At 36.8% G+C, this 23,561-nt stretch overlaps 1 protein-coding gene across 2 annotated transcripts in view; it reads right to left on the bottom strand.

Moving 5' to 3' along the window:
* CDK13 (cyclin dependent kinase 13) overlaps positions 1 to 23,561 on the bottom strand; it is a 126,995-nt gene that overhangs the window by 80,337 nt on the left and 23,097 nt on the right. For both annotated transcript variants that reach the window (XM_050783297.1, XM_050783298.1), the window contains exons 2-5: positions 15,954 to 16,613; positions 6,728 to 6,898; positions 4,911 to 5,050; positions 2,403 to 2,573 (exon numbers count right to left, since the gene is read on the bottom strand). In XM_050783297.1, coding sequence (XP_050639254.1) covers positions 2,403 to 2,573; positions 4,911 to 5,050; positions 6,728 to 6,898; positions 15,954 to 16,613 — 1,142 coding nt within the window. The remainder of the gene's footprint in view (positions 1 to 2,402; positions 2,574 to 4,910; positions 5,051 to 6,727; positions 6,899 to 15,953; positions 16,614 to 23,561) is intronic.

Genomic DNA, 23,561 nt, shown 5'->3' with positions numbered 1-23,561 from the left:
CACATACACTAATGCATTTAACTAATTCCAGGTACCTACATGTAACTTCTCACATAGTAAAACACATTCCTATTTATCATGACTCATAGAATTACAAACAGGATTATGGTAGGAAGAAAGATGATGAAGAGTGCAAATAACATGAAAATCTATGATTTCTGAAGTGCAGCGCTAGGCACTGAGGAGAAATATAACTAAAAACAAAGCAAAAAAAGGCTCAGGGAATTTATAACCTGATAAAGAAAATAAATTATGACCATAATTGTAATACCTGGAAGACTATTACTACATTCACAGATAGTACTGTTTAAGTATTAAAGTATAAATAGGATTATTTAAAAAAATAGATCTCATATATTCATTCAGCAATTAGTCATTCAGCACATTCCATGGTCCAGCCACTGAGCTAGGCAGGAGGCACAACAGTGAAGAAAACAGGTATGGTTCCCATCTATCTGCACAGAAACAAGTAACAAACCATTATAATTATTCCCACTTATTAGGAAATATTAAATTGTCTGTGTCTATACGTAGTGGAAAGTGGGAAGACTGATAAGGTAAGGCCTCACTAATGAATAAAGCAACATTCAGGCTGAGACCTCAGGCGTGAAAAATTAGCCTTTCAAATTGTGCATGTGTGCATGTGTGAATGAGTGTGTGGGTATGTGTGTGTCTGTGAAGCCTGGTGGGCAATCAAAATGGCATAGATGGGATTGGAGAAGCAAGCAGGGAGGTGATCTCACAGATCAAAAAAGCAGGACGGCCCAGGTATGCTGGAGGAAAAGCAAATATACTAATTTAGCTAGAGCATGAGGTTAATGCAAAACAAACAGCATTTGCACAATACTTTCACGTTGAAAAGTCTTAATTCTTACCATGATAGATAATGTTTCCCTTTTATGGATGAAGGGATAACAGACTCAAAAGGGCTAAAAGCCTTACTAATAAGCCCACACCACTAATGCACTCAGTCTCAAGACCCAGATATTCTAATTCAAGTCACACCAGTACCCCTTCTACCACACAATAAGTAGTAATGAAAAATAAAGTTGAAAAGACAAACCAGGGTAAAAGTCAGGCTGAGAAATGCAAGCTTTACTAGGGACAAAAAGTAACAGAAGTGACATCAATTAAAAAGATGATTCTGAACTCCATATTGTACTTTCAAACAGTTCCTTTATGCAAAATAACTACCATGTAGTTTATCAATCATTTTGAATTGTGTCCCCCAGAAGAGTGAGAGTGAGAGAGTGAGAGTGAGAGAGAGAGAGAGAGAGAGAGACTGTGTGTGTGTAGCTGGGGAAGACAGAAGGCTAAGTACCATGTTCAATCAGAACATTCCTACTTTAATCTTTTTCTTTTCGTTTTGAGAGACAAGGTCTTAATCTGTCACCCAGACTGGAGTGCAGGGTGCAATCACAGTTCACTGAAGCCTCCATCTCCTGCACTCGAGATCCTCCTGCCTCAGCCTCCTGAGTAAATGGAACCACAGGCATGCACCACCATGCAGGGCTAATTTTCTGATTTTTTTTTGTAGAGATGGGCTCTCATTATGTTGCCCAGGCTGGTCTTGAACTCCTGGGCTCAAGTGCGCCTCACACCCTGGACTCACAAAGTGTTTGGCTTATAGATGTGCAACACTGTGTCTGTTTTATGTTAGATTTAGTCTGAAAAAAAGTTTTGCTGTTTGCAAACCTCAGAATATAGTCAGTAAACTTTGGTTCTACAATCTCATGAAGATTTAAATATAAGATTCATATAAAGATCCTATATTTACATCTTAAATATAAGATTTAATATAAGATTGTATAAAGATTTAAATCTAAAATCTAAGATGTAAAACATACCAGCAGTAGAGCACTGCTTTCACCCATCATATGCCCTATAATAACTACTTTAATAAGCAGGCTAATTTTTTGTCAGCTTCTCTACTAAATAATAACTATACATATATACATACCCCACTATAGATTATTAAAGGCAATTTCAAGTATGATTTTTGCCTCCACACTTTCAGAAATAATACATATGCCTACCATAAAGTTTCCTTGTATGTTAAGGCATTTGTAGCATAAAAATGTAGAGTAAAAATACTACTACTACGAACTGGTTTTTCAACTACTAAAAAATGAACTCTAAAAACTAGACACTGATGTCAAAAAAAACACGTATTACTACTGAATACTTTATGTGTAACATTGGCAAATACCCTTTATGAAGTTTACTCAAAACCCACTAAAGTAAATCAATCAATTCTTCAACTCTACCAAACTTAAAAATATAGTTTCACATTAGAGCAATAGTATCTAATTACTCAAATAGTCAAATCTATTAAAAAATTTGCAAGTTAGCAATATTAATCATGAATACAAAGAATTAGTTATTTAAATATGCGCACATACCTTTGTCCTTCTTGAAATCCAAAGCATCTTCTTTATCAGTCACTATTTCCTTCATATTGATAATACTCTGATGGGTAAGCTGCCGGAGAATTTTAATTTCTCGAATTGCTGTAATTGGAAAGCCTTCCTTTTCATTATCCAGACGTACTTTTTTTAAGGCTACCATTTCTCCTATTAAGGAATTTAATAAAATCAGGTTACCAGCTGACAAAAGCAGATGACATTTTTCTTAACTTTAAATGTATTTTAATTTAATTCTGTTCTTACTTCTCAAAAATACAACCCACAAAATACGTTTGTTTCCAATATACCAATACTTATATTTCCAAAAAATTAAGTCCGTCATTGAACAAATTATGTAATATTTATATAAACCAGGGAATACTATACAACTGTTAAAAATGAGCTAAGTCCAAATATATTATGCTCCCCATTTATATATTCAGTGAATAAAGTAAGATGCTTTTACATTCACTTGGAAAAAAATAAAAAGAAAACAGAAAGATGCTAGGCCGGATGCGGTAGCTCATTCCTGTAATCCCAGCACTTTGGGAGGCTGAGGAGGACAGATCACGAGGTCAGGAGTTCGAGACCAACCTGGCCAACATAGTGAAACCCCAACTCTACAAAAAACACAAAAAATTAGCTGGGCACCTATAACCTCAGCAACTTGGGTTGCTGAGGCAGGAGAATCACTTGAACCTGGGAGGTGGAGGCTGCAGTCAGCCGAGATCACACCACTGCACTTCAGCCTGGGCGATAGTGCAAGACTCCGCCTCAAAAAAAAAAGATGCTGAAGACTGGGTATATCACACTGTCATTTTTTTTTTTAAAGTGAACAAGGGAAAGACAAATATAGCCCATATGCTATGTATGCATAAAATTTCTCTGAATAGAGAAAAACTCTTATCAGTGAAAAAAATATGCTCAGACATATTACTTGCCCAAACCTGGCCAGTTACCTAGTAGTAAAACTGGAATTCAAAATCCAGTTACTTGCCTCAAAAATATACGTTCTTCCCCACTACACTAAATTGTCACGTAATTTAAGTATGATTCAGCTTTGTATCAGAAATGATCCAAATAGAAAATGAAATACACACACATACACAAAGTCTATTATAAGAAAAAATTCACTATAATAAAGGTTTGTTCATTCCACTTCTTTGGAGAAAAAAATGTTCTTACAAATTTTCTAAAAGAAAGAGGTGTATTCTTTTAATCATTACAACTTATTCTATTAATTTTAATGGAATGCCTTCTATATTGTGTATGAGTCCTGGTTTTACTTAACAGTTTTAAAAGTTGTAATTTAATGTTTTTGATAACACATCATTATAAATACTAATTATTACTCTATGAAGTAATTGCCCTCAGTAGTTTCTAACAATAAAGTCACCTCCCATATACTATATGGCCTCAAATAGCTGTGCTGTTTTAATCTACTGGTTTTTTTCCTTGAGACAGAGTCTCGTTCTGTTGCCCAGACTGGAGTGCAGTGGCGCAATCTTGGCTCACTGCAACCTCCACCTCCGGGGTTCAAGCAATTCTCCTGCCTCAGCCTCCCAAGTAGCTGGGATTATAGGTGCCCGCCACCACACCCGGCTAATTTGTGTGTTTTTATTTTATTTTATTATTTTCTGAGGTGGAGTCTCGCTCTGTCATTCAGGCTGGAGTGCAGTGGCACAATCTCAGTTCACTACAACCTCCACCCCCTGGGTTCCAGCCTCAGCCTCCCGAGTAGCTGGGTTTACGGGCATGTGACACTATGCCCAGGTAATTTTTGTGTCTTTGGTAGAGACAGGGTTTCTTCATGTTGGCCAGGCTGGTCTCAAACTCCTGGCCTTAGGTCATCTCCCTGCCTCTGCCTCCCAAAGTGCTGGGATTATAGGCATGAGCAACCATGCCCAATCTATTGGTTTATTTCAATAAGCAATTATGAGTAAAGAAAGATAAAATACTAGCTCTATGCATTATTAAGTAAAATATATAGCTTCTGACACAGCTACTTTTTGCTTCTCCTGTGAAGCCTTTTAAAACTTTCTCTGAGTTCCTGATTATGTTATGAAAGATTAAGCTGCTAAAATTGACCTCCAAGGATAGTTACTGCAGGAGAAAAATTGAAGGCTAAATGAAAGTGTTGTGTAAGGCTTATGACAAAAAAAAATTTACTAGTAAGATTAATTCAGGTCAAGATACCTTTCCCTCTGATTAATAACAGTGTAAGAATTACTCACCATAAAAGAGGAAAGAAAAACTAAATCCTACCATACAGTATATCACAAATACTAAAGGAACACTTTTTAAAATATATACATATACAGACTCACTTACATGTACTCATAACTTACAAAATGCATATACAGAATAAAATTAAAAACAAGATGAAACAAAAGCACAATAAATTTGAATTTTTTTGGAAAATTTCCAAAGCTAAACATTAGAAAAGAAACACAAACTAAGTACATTCCGTAGGCCCAAAAGATCCCCAGAACTTGGCATTCTTACCAGTGTCTTTATCCCTGGCTTTGTAAACTTGTCCGTAAGTACCTTCTCCAATAATTCCGATGATATCAAATTTATCCACGCAGCGTTTTCCCCAGTCAATATCTTTTTCTTTGATTTCACCATAGCGAGGCCCACATATTCTATCAAATATAGTTCTAAAGTTTTTATATACAATCAAGCAAATTGAATAAACTGTCTAATAACTCAATATGTACTTGCCACCCAATTGTATATTCTTTATTCTTCCCTACTCTTGCAGTATTTATCATCATCTATCCAAAACAAGTAACACTGATTTGGTATTGTAAGTTATCATAAAAATTGAGGTATCATTTCTATATACTGACTCTTCTTCTGTAGACAAGTATCTAAACTGAGAAAAAAAGTAGTAGAGCTTGTATGAAGGGTTTTCAAAAATAAAATGTAATTTTTCAATGAGTAGATGAAACCAACACTAGTAAGAGTCAAAATTCTCTAATCAATCTCCAGGGAGTTTTATTTTTCATCCATTAACAATATACATAATCTACTTTTAAAAAACAAGAGTTTGATAAAGAATGTTAACAAAAATCTAACTATAAAACTTATTGACAAATTTAGACTTATGGCTGGATGAAATCATCTGAAAAACATCAAAAAAAAGATTTTGCAGTCTAAGAGAGTACAAAAGGTATTAATACAACCAACTCTCATGAATCCACATTTAAGCAGATACAGATGGATAGGTAGGACAAAAATCTTACATTCTTCAAAAAGATACATAATTTTGTAGTATTTTAATATTATAGTAAATCACAGAAATTCAAGTAAAAGAATAAAATTACAGTGCTCAAGAAGAGAGTATTTTTTGGCTTTTTTTTTTTTTTTTTTTTTTTGGAAACAGGGTCTTGCTTTGTCGCCCAGGCTGGAGTACAGTAGCACACGATCATAGCTCATTACAGCCCTGACCTCTTTGGCTCTGGTGATACTCCTGCCTTAGCCTCCTGAGCAGCTGGGACCACAGGCATGCACCACCACACCGGGCTTTTTTCTTTTTTTTTTTTTTGTAGAGATGGGGTTTCCCTATGTTGCTCAAGCTGGTATCAAACTCCTGGACTCAAGTGATTCTCCCATCTCGGCCTCCCAAAGTGCTGGGATTACAGGCATGAGCCACTGTGCCCGGCCAGTTTAGAAAACGACCTCAAACACACACACTACATACTACCTCAACTGCAATTCTAAAATCAGATCTAACTTAAAGTCCTCACTGTCCCTTGGTTAGGAAGTTAAAAAAAAAAAAAAGCACCAGTGTTGCCCGCCTTTAACTGATTAACAGGTTTTAAGGGAAAAAGGTCTCTCTGGGCACTTACTTGAAGCTAATTTAGGATACAAATTTCAAACCACCTTCTACTCCACCTCTTGCAAAACAAAGAATGTATTTGTTTATAGGAGAAAATGGAGCTAAAAGCAAAGGTAATAGCAGCTTGCCCATTACTAATTTTATTTGGGCTCACTAAATGCTGACTTCTACTCTGCCCAATTTAAGTGTTTCTGTGTTCAATCTCTTAATAACAGAAAATATCTTAAACAAATACAATACCCCAGGAAATTAATACATTACAAATTATGAAGGAAAATTAAATTTGGTTTTATTAGTCACTGTGAATAGGAATGCAAGCAATTATGAATTTTTTCAAAACTGTAATAGAATTCATATATTTAAGTTGAAAGAATAAGTACATTTTTTATTTTAAACCTTAATTTAGTGTTTTATGAACTTCTGATGACCCAGAATCACTGCCGGTCAATTTAAGAGCAGGTAGAAAGCAAGCACATACTTAGGCCTCCTTTTACTATGTAATTGTGTTGCTGTTTTCTTTTCCTCTGGACTTTTTGAGAGATCATCTCCTCCTGGTAGCTCAGGGGGCAGCGGTAAATCAGCAAGAAGACATCGGAGTTTCTTTTCTACTTCTTTTTTAACTGCTTTTACTGAAATATTTCCTCGTAAGCTAAAAGTGAAAGAAGTCAGACAAATAAAAATTTTGTTAAGTAATAAAAATGTGCTTATGTCTTACATTTAAGCAGCAATAGTCATGAATATTCAACAATATTTCACATTATAAGACTATTGTCTGAGTTTCTTTCTAGCTAAAGTAATACACTATACTCAACTGTAAAATGCAAAATTTGGGGTAAAAATGATACAGAATTAGGTAAAAACTAAGGAAATCTGTATAAGGTAGGAACTTTGTATCAATATTGATTCATTGTTAACTAATGTACCACAATAATGTAAGATATTAACAGTAAGGAAACTGGGTATAGGGTATTCAGGGTCCCTGTAGTATCTTCATAATTTTTCTATAAATATAAGACTGTTATAAAAATAAAGTTTATTTTTTAAAACGATACAGAATTAACTATAAAACTGTACATTAAAATTGAAAATCAACTAAACATGCTTTGCATAAGAACTCAGTTTTGCAAAGCATTTTTTTTTTTTTTTTTTTTGAGATGGAATCTCACTGTCGCCCAGGCTGGAGTGCAGTGGCGGGATCTTGGCTCACTGCAACCTCCACCTCCTGGGTTCAAGCGATTTTCTTGTCTCAGCCTCCCAAATAGCTGGGATTACAGGTGCCTGCCACCACACCCGGCTAATTTTTGTATTTTTAGTAAAGACGGGGTTTCACCATGTTGGCCAGGCTGGTCTTGAACTCCCGACCTCAAGTGATCTGCCCGCCTTGGCCTCACAACACCCAGCTGCAAAGCACTTACTTTGATTCTGGTAGAGACACAAAAGATGTTTTACTGTAATAAATAAATGAAAGCACATGATAGTATTTATCTTGCCCATTTAAATATCCACAGCTAATTCAGCTTTGACCCTTTTCAGGGTTAATTAATTTTTCTAAATTGGACAATGATTCTTCTAATTTTTTTAAGATTCCAGCCTACTAGAATTACAGTTGAAATTTAAACTCCATCAGCTTTGTACTTTTTATGAATGCATAAAGAGCTCTGAGTTTTAAAGTATATCTTAACTTGGCAATTTATTTTAAATTTCCCTGATATGACAAAGTATGTCATCTAATGTAATGTGACATGTTGAAAGAGAATCTCATAATGATAATAAAATTTGGACTTCACATACTGTCATGGCAGTTGAGTCCCATAGTGAAAAAATTTATTCCAACTACACTGCTGTGATCAGAAATTACTGAAGATATTATTATCAATGTAAATAATTTAATTGTAATTATTCTCCTATTCATGTTGAATAATAATACTGTAAAACAAATGAATCCTTTAATACCACTTGATAAAAACTTAATAATACCATCTGATAAAAACGACTTAATAATCATAGTAAATGTATGTCCTGTGTTACTCACTGAAAGGTTCTTTAACAGAGAAAAAACATGCTTTAAAAGAAACTGGTTTGTAGTTTTGTTTTGTTTCTTTAAGACGGAGTCTTGCTCTGTTGCCCAGGCTGGAATGCAGTGGCACAATCTCAGCTCACTGCAACCTCCGCCTCCCGAGTTCAAGCAATTCTCCTGCCTCAGCCTTCTAAGTAGCTGGGACTACAGGCACGCATCACCATGCCCGGCTAATTTTTTTGTATTTCTAGTAGAGATAGGGTTTCACCATGTTGGCCAGGCTGGTCTTGTACTCCCGACCTCAGGTGATCCAAAAGAACTGCCTTGGCCTCCCAGAGAGCTGGGATTATAGGCGTGAGCCATCATGCCAGGCCTGTAGTTTTAATTTTAAAATAATGTATCACACAGCCCACTTCTCAATTTTCCTCTCCCTCCATTCAGCAAATATTGATTATGAGCTTCCATGTGCTAGGTATTTTGTAAGGCACTGGAAATTTAACAACAAACACATTAAGCTACAGTTTCTTTCAAAAAAGAGCTTACAGTCTGGAAGACAGGAAGTAGGATAAAGTGTTATACAAACAGATTCCTAGAGTAATGTAGTAGCTAAAGGGTAGCTAAATCAAGTCTGAAATACAGTAAAGGCTTCTTTCTAGAAAAGGTATCACCTGAACGCCAACTGAAAATAGGCCTATTTAGAATAACTTATTTGAAAACTATAGTCTCTAACTTGTAATGAGGCTTTAGTCAAGAGTTATCTGAAGATTCAATCAACATTTCTGAAAGCAAAAAACTAAAGTTTTAATTTCAGTTATAATTTAAAACTTAAAAAACTATCTATATTAAATGTTATTATATTAACTATCAAATATTACTTTCCAAGATTACATAATTTAAAACATTTTTGAGTATTTGCAATAATCAAATAGAAAATGTGCTTTTAAAAACACTTCCATACACCACAGCAACAAAAATAAAATGCCTTAAAAAGAAATACACACATGCAACAGAAAAAAAATAAAACATCTGACTGAAGAACATAAAATTAGATCTGAACGAATGAAAAGAAACCATGTTTTAATATGGAAAACTAATATTATAAAGCTGTCTCCAAATTATGACTCTATTACATTTAATAGAGTTTCAAAAAAATCCAAGAAAGTTTTTTTTTTAAATACAACTTGACAACCTGACTGATTATAAAATTTGTCTAAGAATAAAGGCAAAAGAACTGCCAAGAAATTTCTGAAAAAGAGAAATTAAGTAGGATTTGCCCTGTCAAGCTATTCAAAGATCTAGAACTACAAGCCAAAGGCTGGTTGAAGTCAAAGGATATATATTATTCAGTCTATCTAATGTTTTATAAAGAACTATGAATTGTGAGTAATTTTAAATCCAAAGATTTACGTAATATTCAGGTTCTAGGCTTCCTCTTTTAAAAAAGCAAAAGTTCTAAGACAAGCTTAAATTCTTGTAGAGCAACATTGATGTTGCAGCTCAACAGCAGAGCTGTTTACTCATCACAAATTTACTTCATTCCCTTCATTTTTATATTACTGTTTGCCCCTAAAATAGAAATTTGAGTTTGGGAGCCAATATACCATGTATCTAAAGACATTACAATGGTAAGATACTGACAAATAAAATATGTTAAAGAAAAGAAAGTAGAGAAACAGATATATGTAAGAATTTTTATATATGGAAATTAGTGAGATGAATTATACAATAAACAGTACTGGTAACAACACTGGGTTGGGGGAGTAAAGAATCAGAACACTTCTTTACACTATAACCGAAAGCAAACTTCTATGAGATCTGACTTAACCTTTTTAAATTTTATAAACCTAGAAGTCTTAAAGAAAAGAGAATAGATTTGACTAGATAAAAATGGAAAACATTCATACAACCAAAAGCAAAACAAATGTCAAAGATAAGCAATAGATTCTGAGAGGCAAAGGTCAACATCTCTAACATAACAACTAAAAACCAATTTGAAAAAGGGAAACAACTTTAAGGAAAAGCCAGCACAGAATACAAGCAAGCAATTCACCAGAAAAATAATAAATAACCAATAAACGTTCTAGAAAATACCATACCTCATTATCAGAAAAATGCAAAATTAAATAATTACATATTTTAAAGAGTGTCAAAATTGACACTATCCAAAACTGTTACGGCAATTTCATACATCTGGGTGCATAAATTGGTATACAGCCTTATTAAGACATAATTTGGCAGTTTCTATCAAATTTTTAATGTGTGTACTTTGACATGTTAACTGTCCTATAAAAATTACCTAAATATACATAAAATATTAATATATAAGGAGAGTTTAATAGCAAATAATTATAAACCTAAGTATCCATTAATCAACAGAAGAACACGATACATCCATTCCTGTAATAAGAATATCGGGCCCATCTATACCAACATGGAAAGATCTCCAACACATTAAATGAAAAAGCAAGTCAAGGAACATTATCCATGGTATGATCCTAATTTTAAAAATAATAATAAAACAATCACATTCTCTGAAAACACACAGATTACCATCTATCTCATGATTTTGTGGGAAAACAGACTGCAATTTTGGGAATGAAGCAAAATTCAAAGTGAGCCTAACATATACCTTTGGCAAGGAAACACGAAAAAACAAATGAGGTCATGTCAAAAAAATAAAAGAGTCAGCTTATAGCAGCTTCCACTGGCCAAATTTCAGACAATGTGAGGGTCAAAAGGAATAGTGGCTATTACTATTAGTAACACAGAAAATAAATAAAAATCCACGAGAGTAGAATGATTAAATGGGATATGGGGAAACATGTACATACAAAACAAGGCCAGCTAATGTTAAAAGGAACGGCAGAATTAGAAAATAACCATTTTCAATTTGTGCAGCAGCAACGGAAAAAAAAAATCACCATTTGCAGCCCCTACTATAGTAACTGAATTAGACAAATATCATTCATGGCTGCTAAACCATTAGGTGATAGGTTGTTGGGAAAAAGGATATTCAATCACTGCCAAAACTATTACCCTACAACTCACTTCTAATTGCAAAGAGGAAAATGTACCCTCATACATGAAGAGACCTTACAGTTGGTCATCCACTTAACCAAGTGATCACATCACTACTAGCAGAGTAAGACAATCTGGTATTTTGGTCCTCCTGTAACAACAGCATAAAATACATAAAATCACCTCTTAAATATTCTGGCTAAAAAACTGTGTATTCTTTATCTAAACAAAGCACAAGTAATTTCCAGATTATGGGAAATAAAGGGATTAGAGAAGAACAAGTTAAATGATACCAAGAAGAAATAATCAGATAAATCCAAAGGTGAGACATTCTGTAAGATTACTGGCCCAGACTCTTCAAAAAGTCATGGGGCTGGAGACAGGGGGTGGGTGGGGGAGAGTACTGATTACTGATTATATATAGTGCATGATATTATTGTTTATTTATATTAGATTAACTACTGTTGATTTCCTTGTTATCACAATAATGATACTGTGATCAAGCAGGAGACTGACCTTATTCTTGGGAGATGACTTAAATATTTACAGTATAGTGAAAAGAAATATATACACAGCCGGGAGCGGTGGCTTACGCCTGTAATCCCAACACTTTGGGAGGCCAAGGCAGGCAGATCACAAGGTCAGGGGTTCGAGACCAGCCTGGCCAACATGGTGAAACCCCATCTCAACTAAAAATACAAAATTTAGCCAGGCATGATGGTGTGCGCCTGTAATCCCAGCTACCCCGAAAGCTGAGGCAGGAGAATTGCTTGAACCCAGGAGGCAGAGGTTGCAGTGAGCCTAAATGGCACCACTGCATTCCAGCCTGGGCAACAGGGCAAGACTTCATCTCGGGGAGAACTATACACACACACACACATACCCTCATTAGTTCTCTTAAACAACTAGAGATGGAGCGTGTGTGTGTGTGTGTGTGTGTGTGTGTGTGTGTGTGTGTAATTTTTTCCTTTTTTTGAGACAGGGTCTCACTTTGTCACCCAGGCAGGAGTGCAGTGGCGCAATCACAGCTCACTGCATCCTCAACCTCTCGGGCTCAGGTGATCCTCCCACCTCAGCCTCCCAAGTAGCTAGGACTACAGGCATGCACCACCACAGCCAGCTAATTTTTGTATTTTTTGTAGAGATAGGGTTTCGCCATGTTGCCGAGGACTGTCGCAAACTCCTGGGTTCAGCCATCTGCCCACCTTGGCTTTCCAAAGTGCTCATTACAGTTTGGGATTACAACTGTGAGCCACCACACCCGCTGAGACGGAGCATCTAAAACAAAATGTAACTTCCATCCAGTAAACACAGATGCTAACTGTATTATTCTTTCAATTTTTCTAAGTGCTTGAATACTTTCAAAATAAAAGAAGTATGAGGGAAGGGGAGAATTTACTTAGACATAATAAAACAGCAAAAACAAGTGGAGTAGAGGTTTGCAAAATCAAGAGGCCACTCAAAACACACACACACACTTTTGCTAATGTATTTGTGGATACAACAGTGAGAGTCAACCAGGAATACAGATATAGGCATGCTCAAAGAAAGCAAAGATCGAAAGCTTTCCTTAAGATACAGCAATGAGATTATGCAGACCATTACTCACTCTTCTTTAAAATGATCTTTAAATTTACACTGAGTAACAAGTAAATAAAGATACCTCCCATATTTGGCTTTCCTAAAGTATGTTGTAACAGAAAAGATTGTTTCTTTACCTCAAGAGAAATAGTTTATAAACCACTTTCAACTAATAGCTGTTCAGCAAAAACCAAAAAGTATACAATGGTTACTAAAAAGAAACTTGTAAACATAAAATTACCATGAGCTTACTTTCGGATACATGAAAAATATGTCCTGGGGGTGCTCCCCCTTCATTATAAAAGAGGATGGAAAACCAACCAATAGTTCCTCTTTTACAAAAACCAATTATTTTCAAAGGAAGCACTAGGTCTATTCGTTACACAACAGATCTACATGTTACATATATAATGGTTCATATATTATACAATGTAAATCATACTTTGTAATTTTTACCTTTTTTCAATAATCTAAAGCAGTTTTAAATATCTGTAATATTTCCAGCAGTGCTGATTTATACTAGGACTAATTATAATAACTGAGATGCATAACACTTTACAGCTTGCAAAATTCAGTCCATCAACTCGTTTGATGTTTACAACTAATCTGTGAGGTTAAACTGTAAATATTTTCACCCATGAATAGAACTAACTGGACTGAGGCACAGAAAGATTAAGTCATGAGCGTAGTAAGAAGTACAACTGGCACTAAAAACTAAGCTTTCTACTACAGCCTACTAACAAATGTTATTGTACTTCTAACAGTATTATAAATAATAAATATAAAATAAGTCTCCTGTGCCATCCATTCCCTTCAGCGTCCATTTATTTCCAAAAGTAATCACTTCTAACCATTTCTTTTTACAATACATTTTTATTTAATCACCTAAAAACTTTTATAAAAAGTAAAACAATATCAAGTCTCTTCCTCATATGCAGTTAGTACATACATTTCGGTAGTTAAATTACAGATATCAAAATAAGGAAAGTTCCATTGGTGATGAATTAATCTTTGGCCACACAGACATGTACTGGTAGTGCTCATGAATCTTAAGAAACTTCTGTATCCATTAAACATACAAACACATTCAAAGAAAGAAGAGACAACAAAAAGGGGAAAAAGCAGAGGAGACAGAAAAGGTGGATCAAAAAAAAAAAAGTAATGAACAATAATTAAATGTGCCATCAACTAATTAAAGACAGATGCATAAACAGTATCCTTATTAAGCACTCATATGTGTACATACAGAGTTCCTGAAAATATCCTAGTAAAAATTTACTCCTAAAGCATATATGAAGAATATAAAGTAGAGAACCACCAGTCTCAATAAAACATGGATTCTCAGTAACAGGTTACTCTCTAATGAAGTAACTCAATTCAATGAATTAACAGTCAAACCTGCAAATACAACAATTATAGTAGTATAATTAAATAACACCCAATTAAATTGGATGGGGTCTCCCAACAACATTTTGATTATTTTTCAAAAGGCACCTCAAAGGGCATGAAACTCAAGAATTATTATTTCACTTTTGTTTGTGTTAAATTATAAAATTTCCATAATGCCAAAGTAAGCACTTGTCCACATGGCATTTTTATCCACAAAATCTATTTTTAAAAGTCAGCTAGGAAAACTACTCATATAGTTGCTTTTTAATGGGGAGTGGGTGGGGGTGGAAGCTCTAATTTCTTCATAAAAATAAAAACAGCTAGCTGGTATAACAGGCAGATAACAGGCAGATAAACCACACGAGTCTAATTCTTCTACACTAGGACACAAAAAATAAACATTCTTAGTTGTATTTTAACTTCCTCTTAAGAATATGTTTCTCAATAAAAAAATAAGTCATACCCTCAACGTTCATAATAGAAATTTTTTAAACGTGTTAAAGGAAAGCATAATCACATTATCAATTTTCTTTCTTTCTTTTTTTGTTTTTTGTTTCTTTTTTTTGAGACACAGTCTTACTGTGTCATCTAGGCTGGCTGGAGTGCAGTGGTGTGACTTCGGCTCACTGCAACCTCCACCTCCCAGCTTCAAGTGACTCTCCTGCCTCAGCCTCCCTAGTAGCTGGGATTACAGGCACCCGCCACTGCAGCCGGCTAAGTATTTTGTATTTTTAGTAGACACGGGATTTCACCATGTTGGCCAGGCTGGTCTTGAACTCCTGACCTCAGGTGATCCACTCGCCTCGGCCTCCCAAAGTGCTGGGATTACAGGCTTGAGCCACCACGCCTGGCCACATTATGAGTTTCCTATAATATAATGTGATTAATCCCAACTGCAAGACAGGCTTAAAAAAATTTTTTTTAATTAAAAGAGTTAAGAAGGCCGGGCACGGTGGCTCAAGCCTGTAATCCCAGCACTTTGGGAGGCCGAGACGGGTGGATCATGAGGTCAGGAGATCGAAACCATCCTGGCTAACACGGTGAAACCCCGTCTCTACTAAAAAAATACAAAAAACTAGCCGGGCGTGGTGGCGGGCGCCTGTAGTCCCAGCTACTTGGGAGGCTGAGGCAGGAGAATGGCGTAAACCCGGGAGGCGGAGCTTGCAGTGAGCTGAGATCCGGCCACTGCACTCCAGCCTGGGCGACACAGCAAGACTCCGTCTCAAAAAAAGAGTTAAGAAAAGACTAAACTAAAAAATGATAATAAAATCACTGACAGTGATAAATCTACGAGGCCACTGAAGAAACTTAGAAATAAATGAGACAAATGCTTATCAGATGTATATTAACCATGGCCAACTCATTCATAAAATGTCCTGTTTCTGATTGCCATCATCAAGGAAAACTAAACCAAAGAGAATACTGGTATTTCTAATACCCAAAATCATATTGAAATATTCATTGTATCCCAAGGCAATGGCAATTTTTCCCTGAATGTCTTAGTATAAACTTTAATTTTGCCATCTTGTATGCAATGTGCTTAATTTTAAGATGCATACAATAAAGAAAATTCATTCTCTTACTTGTAGTCTTTTTCACTAAAGTTGTTTTGAGGGGGTTAGGGGAGGTCAAATCATTTCTCAGTTCAGACTTACATTTTTTCTTTGAGCAGTTATTGACAAATACTTTTTTCACTTACCTATCAGCTTCTTTATCTTCAGGCAGCATGGGAGGCAAAGGTAACGGTGGTAATGTAGAGGTCACTAAAGCTACATGTTGCTCCTTCTCCTTGGCTCCTATGCTTGGTGTAAGTGGTTTGGTTTTCTCTTTAAGAGATACTGGTTCCTCCTTTGTAGCAGCAGATTTACTCTCCTTTCCAACTATGACTGCTTTCTTGGCGGCTTTATCTACAATCAAATTATTTTCCACCTTCGTTACCTGAAGAGGTGGCTTTGTTTTTGCTTTGTCATTTTTTAAAGTTCCACCACTTGAGGGAGAAGGTGCATGTTCAATTTTAATTTTCTTCACATCCTTCACATGGTTTGTTTGTGATGCACTGGCACTAGTTTCTGTGTTCCCCTTGGTAGGTGTAGAAGTGTTTGAAGCTTTTGCAGCTTTGGCAGCAGCCTCAGCAGCCTTAGTTGCTTCTGCAGCTTTCGCTGCTTCTGCGGCTCTTGCTGCCTCCGCCGCTCGTGCTTTTTTATTCTTGTTCAATTCAGCTGCCAGGCTACTCTTCAGAGTTAGTGTGCTAGGAGAAATACTAGAATGACGACTTCTGGATCTAGACAATCTGTGCCTGCTACGAGATCTTGAATGCCTAGATGAATATGGGCTTCTGCTTCGGGATTTGCCAGACCGTCTGGTGAGAAATAATTAAGATTTAGTCAGTAATTCAGAAAGGTTCAGTTTGGAATTTACAAAGACAGTGCTAACTCGAGTTTATGAAATAAAATAGAAATTTACTTAATTTCAAAGTTACATTTTCGAAGGAGTTTTGAAAAATAAAAAGTTCTTTAAAGTAGAATATTATTTGGTGCTCATAGTTCTCTTCAAAATGGATTGCCCTGATCTTGCTTTGGTCTACAAATGTAAAAATGAGGAGGAAAAATGTGACAAGGCATCACTGCTGTCTCAGAAAAAAGAAGTAGGCAATAAGGCTACATCAATGGTAGTAGTAGCAGCAGGGTAAAATCTGACAAATCTTTTACCAGGAGACAGTTGCCACATCTCAAAAGTACCTTACTCAACCATAAGTTCAGAAATAAACAGTGCTCTGTCTATGGCAAGAGTGAAAAAGACAAGACTTACTACTGGGCAATAAATAGAGTCTCTTAGAGTTCGTTTCAGAAAGATAGTTTTAAGAAAATGTACAGCCAGGCGTGATGGCTCACGCCTGTAATCCCAGCACTTTGGGAGGCCAAGGTGGGCAGATCACGAGGTCAGGAGTTCGAGACAAGTCTGGCCAACATAGTGAATCAAACCCCGTCTCTACTAGTACTGCAAAAAGTAGGCCAGGCGCACTGGCTCAAGCCTGTAATCCCAGCACTTTGGGAGGCCAAGATGGGTGGATCACAAGGTCAGGAGATCGAGACCATCCTGGCTAACATGGTGAAACCCCATCTCTACTAAAAAATACAAAAAACTAGCTGGGCAAGGTGGCGGGCGCCTGTAGTCCCAGCTACTCAGGAGGCTGAGGCAGGAGAATGGCGTAAACCCGGGAGGCAGAGCTTGCAGTAAGCTGAGATCCGGCCACTGCACTCCAGCCTGGGCGACAGAGCAAGACTCTGCCTCAAAAAAAAAAAAAAAAAAAACTCTGCAAAAAGTAGCCGGGCATGGTGGCATGCGCCTGTAGTCTAAGGTAGGAGAATTTCTTGAACCTGGGAGGCGGAGGGCAACAGAGCAAGACTCTGTCTCAAAAAAAAAAAAAAAAAAAAAAATTACATTCACACACATTAACTAAAATAGACATAAGCATAATCACTTTACTCACATAAACACACATATACAAGATAATATCTTATGAGCTACATAATTTCACACAGAAAATGCTACAAACTAAAAACCATCTAATCACTCTTAATCTGAGGCTCTGATACTTTCAAAATGAACGAGAGTAAAAATTAATATACGTATCATTTAAGTCTTCAAAGTACTTGACAACGATTATTTTACCATAATATTAAACATTTACTAGTTAAGTATTATTACTCCAATTTCTCAGAAGGGAAAAGAACAGAGAGGCAAAGTAAAAATAACTCCCACAAAGAACTATGCCACAAATAGTAGTATAGGCCTGAACTAGGACTTAGGTTTTCAGGCTCCTTGCTCTATAAAACAATGAGAAACTAAATCTTGGAAACAACTTGATAATGAGGCCATTCGCTTCTCAAAAATTACTGGAAAACATATATTTAAAAATATAGTGGCAACCAAAGTTCCCACAAAACAAATTTAACACAGTACCAAGTGAAAGGAAGCTGAGCTTTTCAAATCCGTGCATTACTAAGACTTTTAAAATATACTCAACAAGACAAAGACACTATGATAATACATTCACGTTATCTCATTTAATGCCCACATCAACCCAGTAAAGTATGCATAGATAACATATAAGAAATTGGGTAAAATATTACATTACCTGAAGTCAACACCTGAACTCATTAGTAGTTATGTTGCTTATTATCTTGCTACAACTACTCTATCTCCCAATACTTTTCTGCTCTACTCTGTGACCAATGATGCTGACCCCAACAGATATGCCTTCTGGGTTCCAGGGCTGTCCTGCCACTGACAGAAGATAAGAAGGCGGAGAAAGGCTGCATTATTTCTTCCTACCTCCCTCCCTCCTCATGGCCACATTTTCTGGCAGAAGCTGCATCCCTCCACCACCATGGTTGCTGTGAGGCACCCTCTTCACAGCTCTCACGAGGCTCCAATAGCACAATATTTTTCCTGCCCCTTTGGGCTTCCCTGTTTCTAGTAAAAACATGCCTTATGGGTTTCCTTAACCCAGGGCACCTCTGCAGTCCCTGCATTAAAGTCTCTTATAACATCTGAGTTGGATTCTATTTTTGCCTAGAACTCAGGTCTTAAACTCAGCATTTTTTTTTAACTCTAAAGTAGGCAGGTTAACACATTAACACACTGCCAAGGAGCTAGCTGGCAAGAATGTGGAGAAAAGGGAACCCTTGTATACTGCTGATGGGAATGTAAATTAGTAAAAACACTATGAAGAACAGTTTGGAGGTTCCTCAAAAAGCTAAAAATAGAACTAGCTATCTTACAATCCAGCAATCCCACTCCTAGGTACATACCCCAAAGAAAGGAAATCAATAATACTAAAGAGATACCTGTGCTCCCATGTTTATTGCAGCACTATTCATAATAGCCAAGATTTGGAAGTAACCTAAGTGTCCATCAACAGATGAATGGATAAACAAACTGTGGTACATATAAACAATGTAGTACTATTCAGCCATAAAAAGAAAATGAGATCCCATCACTTGCAACAGCATGGATGGAACTAGAGGTCATCATGTTACATGAAATAAGTGAGGCACAGAAAGGCAAACTTTGCACGTTCTCACTTATTTGTGGGAGCTAAAAATTAAAACAATTCAACTCATGGAGACAGAGAGTAGAAGGACGGTTACCAGTGGCTGGAAGGGGAGTGACATAGTGGAGGGTCGGGAGAGGGTTAATGGGCACAAAAAATACAAAGAATGAAGGTGACCTACTACTTGTTAGCACAACAGGCTGACTATACTCAATTTTTTTTTTTTTAGTCAGAGTCTCGCTCCAGCCCTGGCTGGAGTGCAGTGCTTCTGCGGCTCTTGCTGCCTCTGCCGCTCGTGCTTTTTTATTCTTGTTCAATTCAGCTGCCAGGCTGATCTCGGCTCACTGCAGCCTTTGCCTCCCGCGTTCAAGCGATTCCCCTGCCTCAGCCTTCTGATAGCTGATATTACACGCATGCCCCCACCACGCTTGGCTAGTATTTGTATTTTCAGTAGAGATGAGGTTTCATCATGTTGGCCAGGCTGGTCTTGAACTCCTTACCTCAGGTGATCTGCCTGCCTCGGCCTTCCAAAGTGCTGGAATTACAGGCATGAACCACTACACCTAGCCAATAGTAAAAAATAATTTAAGTGTACATTTACAAAAAAACTGTAAGAGAATAGTTGGATTGTTTGTAACACAAAGGATAAATGCTTCTAACACAAAGGATAAAAGGATGCCCCATTTACCCTGTGGCTAATATGCGTGCATGCCTGTATCAAAATATCTCATGTAACCCATAAATATATACATCTACTATGTCCCCACAAAATTTTAATTTTTATTTTACAAAATTTTGTAATTCAAAAAAAAATAAGCAGAGATTTTTTGTTTTTGTTTTTGAAAAAGGTCTCACTGTCACCCAGGCTGGAGTGCACACACACTACCCATGGCTCACTGCAGCCTCGACTTCTTGGGCTCAAGCAATCCTCCACCTCAGCTTCCTGAGTAACAACAGGTATGCACCACCATGCCCAGCTAACTTTGTAGAGACAGGGTCTCACTTTGCTGCCCAAGCTGTCTCGAACTCCTGGGCTCAAGGGATCCTTCTGCCTTGGCATCCCAAAGTGCTGGGATTATAGGCGTGAGCCACCATGCCTAGCCACTGAAAATTTCTGTTCTTAGTTGACATTAATACAGTGTGGAGGGAAGTGTTTAGAAACATTCTAATTCTAGGATAAAAACAAAATGATGATTAGGTTTAGGATAAACTCAAACACAAATTCAACTTCTACCTCCTTCTTTCAAAAACAAGTAAGTGCTGAGGGTCAACTAGGGTTCAGTATTGAGAAAGCATTTCATAAAAAAACCATACTTTAGTATCAATAAGCTTATAATTATACACAGAAATGAGAGGAAATGTTTGGCTAAATATGAAGTGATTGTAAGTTGGTTGTGAAATAATGTGGTTAACTTTAATATAGGAACCAAAGTGTCATAACATGAAATACTCAGCCACATTTTCAATTTCCTCTCCCTTCAGATTTTGTTGGAGTTCCAAACAAGTCTGATATACATCATGTTTCTACTCCCTGATCACATACTGATGAGTAGCAGAAAGCTAAACAGCAGAAGAAAGCAAAGAGACTGTCATCTCATTAAAGGTAACAGCATAGAAGGTTTGGAAAGCAAACCTTCTTTTCTTAAGTCAACTTTTCCTACACTGGCAAGATTCTGGTCATCAGTTTCATTCAGACACATAAAGTATATTTAATTGAGATTTATAATCAGTGAATCTTATCTAAGAAAAGAGATACAAAGATAATAGGTAAAATCCCAACACAATTCATTCTTCTAAACTATTAATCTCTTTTAGACAGAATCTGAATAACAGAGGTATCAATAAAGACTCAGAAAACTTTTGTCCTATAAAAAGATATTTTGGGGCTGGGCACGGTGGCTCACGCCTGTAATCCCAGCACTTTGGGAGGCCGAGGCAGGTGGATCACGAGGTCAGGAGATCGAGACCATCCTGGCTAAAGCAGTGAAACCCCGTCTCTACTAAAAAAAGAAAAGAAAAGAAAAGAAAAGAAAAGAAAAAAAAAATATATATATATATTAACCAGGCGTAGTGGTAGTGGCAGGCGCCTGTGGTCCCAGCTACTCCGGAGGCTGAGGCAGGACAATGGCGTGAACCCGGGAGGCGGAGCTTGCAGTGTGCCGAGATTGGGCCACTTCACTCCAGCCTGGGTGACAGTGCGAGACTCCGTCTCGAAAAAAAAAAAAAAAAAAAGATATTTTGGAGGCAACTTTTTATAGTATTTGATCACTATACCAACTAAATTCTTCTACATACAACTTCTGCTCCTCTCCAACTCTTATTTATCTACAAAAGTTCCTTCCTTAAACTATTTATTTCATGCCTTAGTAAATTTCCATTCTCTCAGATATTGTGATTTGCTAATAAATTCCAATAATATATTTACTGTTTATAACAAACATGGTTTGGGAACCTAAAACTAAACAAATTTTAAGTTTAGGTCATTTTTACTAATGATTAACATTTCAGCCATAAAAAGTTATGAGAATAAGAGAGAAGTGCATCTTTAATTAAAACTATATAATGAATTACGGCATGATAATGTTTTACTAAAAGAATTGAAATGGAAGTAGGTAGCAGGTCCAACCTTCTTGTTTAATAGATAATTTTTTTTTCTTTTTTAGACAGGGTCTCTCATTTTTTCGCACAGGCTGGAGTGTAGTGGCGCAAACAAGGCTCACTGCAGCCTCGACCTCTCAGGGTCAAGTGATCCTCCCACCTCCGCCCCCCAAGTAGCTGGGACTACAGGCGCGCACCACCACACCCGACTAATTTCTGTATGTTTTGTAGGGATAGGGGTTTCACCATATTGTCCAGGCTGATCTCCTGGACTCAAGTGATCTGTCCACCTTGGCCTAGGGTTACAGGCATGAGCCACTGCACCCAGCCAAGATTTTTCTAAAAATGTTTTCCTAATATTCCTATATTGTTATAGAAATTAATGAATACATATTACCTGTTTCTTGCTTTTGATGTTTTTAAGAGGCTACAGGACCTCTTTAAGAAGAGAACTTTCTATGTTTCTAACAGGCTTTCCCAATATACACAACACAAAGCAGTACCAGAATAAAAACCCAGTATCCTGAAACCCAACTGGCTAGTGCTCGTTGTTAGACTATTTAGTGTTCCTTGGAGAGAGAGGATTGTTTACTGTTCACTTGACTATTACCTCACAGTCTCTCCAGGAGTCTAGGTCTTCTGAAAATTGTTTCTCATTAGCAAATACCACGTCCTACAAATTTTACTAAAATACTGATAATATCCAGTCCTCCACTGTTGAAAATAACACAGAGCAGCGTCACTTAATGGAACTTTCTGGATGACAGAAATGTTCTATACATAGGATGTCCAATACGGTAGCTGTGATCCACAACATCTTTGAGGCTAATGTTTCCACTCTGCTTATTTCTCATGCTAATAGCAGCTGTGTCTATTTCAAATACTTATTAACGCCCCCCCAAAAAAGGTATGAATATGACTCCCAAACTGAAAAGCACTAAAGTGATGTTCCTATGTATTTTGTCATGTAACGTCATTATAACAGCCCTACTAAGTATATATAACAGCACTGTGGTAGCCTCTTAAATTCATCTCCTTGTTTCAAATTTTCTTCTACTCTATCTAATCTATATTACTAGACTCAAAATACTATTCTCACCAGTTCCTAAAATTATGACATGCAAAGCAAATACACGTTCCTCTAACATCTACTCCTTACCATTCTCTATTTTTAATTTCACTACTCTCCACTCATTTACCCAGGCTAGAAATCTAGTTTCCTGGTTCCCATACCACAACCCCTTAATTGTCTCATTTTACTGACTCTAACTCTATACTATTCCCTTATATCCATACCCTCTGTTTCTGTTCTAGTTTCCTGGTTCCCATACCACAACCCCTTAATTGTCTCATTTTACTGACTCTAACTCTATACTATTCCCTTATATCCATACCCTCTGTTTCTGATCATTGTTGTAACACAAAACTCCACAAAGTTAGCAGTTTAGAACAACACAAATTTATTATCTTGCAGTTCTGCAAGTCAGAAGTCCAAAATCAGTCTCAGTGAACTAAAAATCAACATGTCACCACAGCTTTGTTCCTTCTGGAGTCTCTTGGGAAAATGTTCCCTTGCCTTTTTCAGCTTCCACAGGCTGTCTACATTCCTCGGCCCTCTACTTTCACCATGGCATTTCCTCTCTCCTATTCCTG

Source organism: Macaca thibetana, chromosome 3 (assembly GCF_024542745.1).
Source record: "Macaca thibetana thibetana isolate TM-01 chromosome 3, ASM2454274v1, whole genome shotgun sequence".
NCBI classification, from domain to species: Eukaryota; Metazoa; Chordata; class Mammalia; order Primates; family Cercopithecidae; genus Macaca; species Macaca thibetana.
The sequence above is the reverse complement of the archived record's forward strand: the minus strand, read 5'-3'. Positions and strand labels throughout refer to the sequence as shown.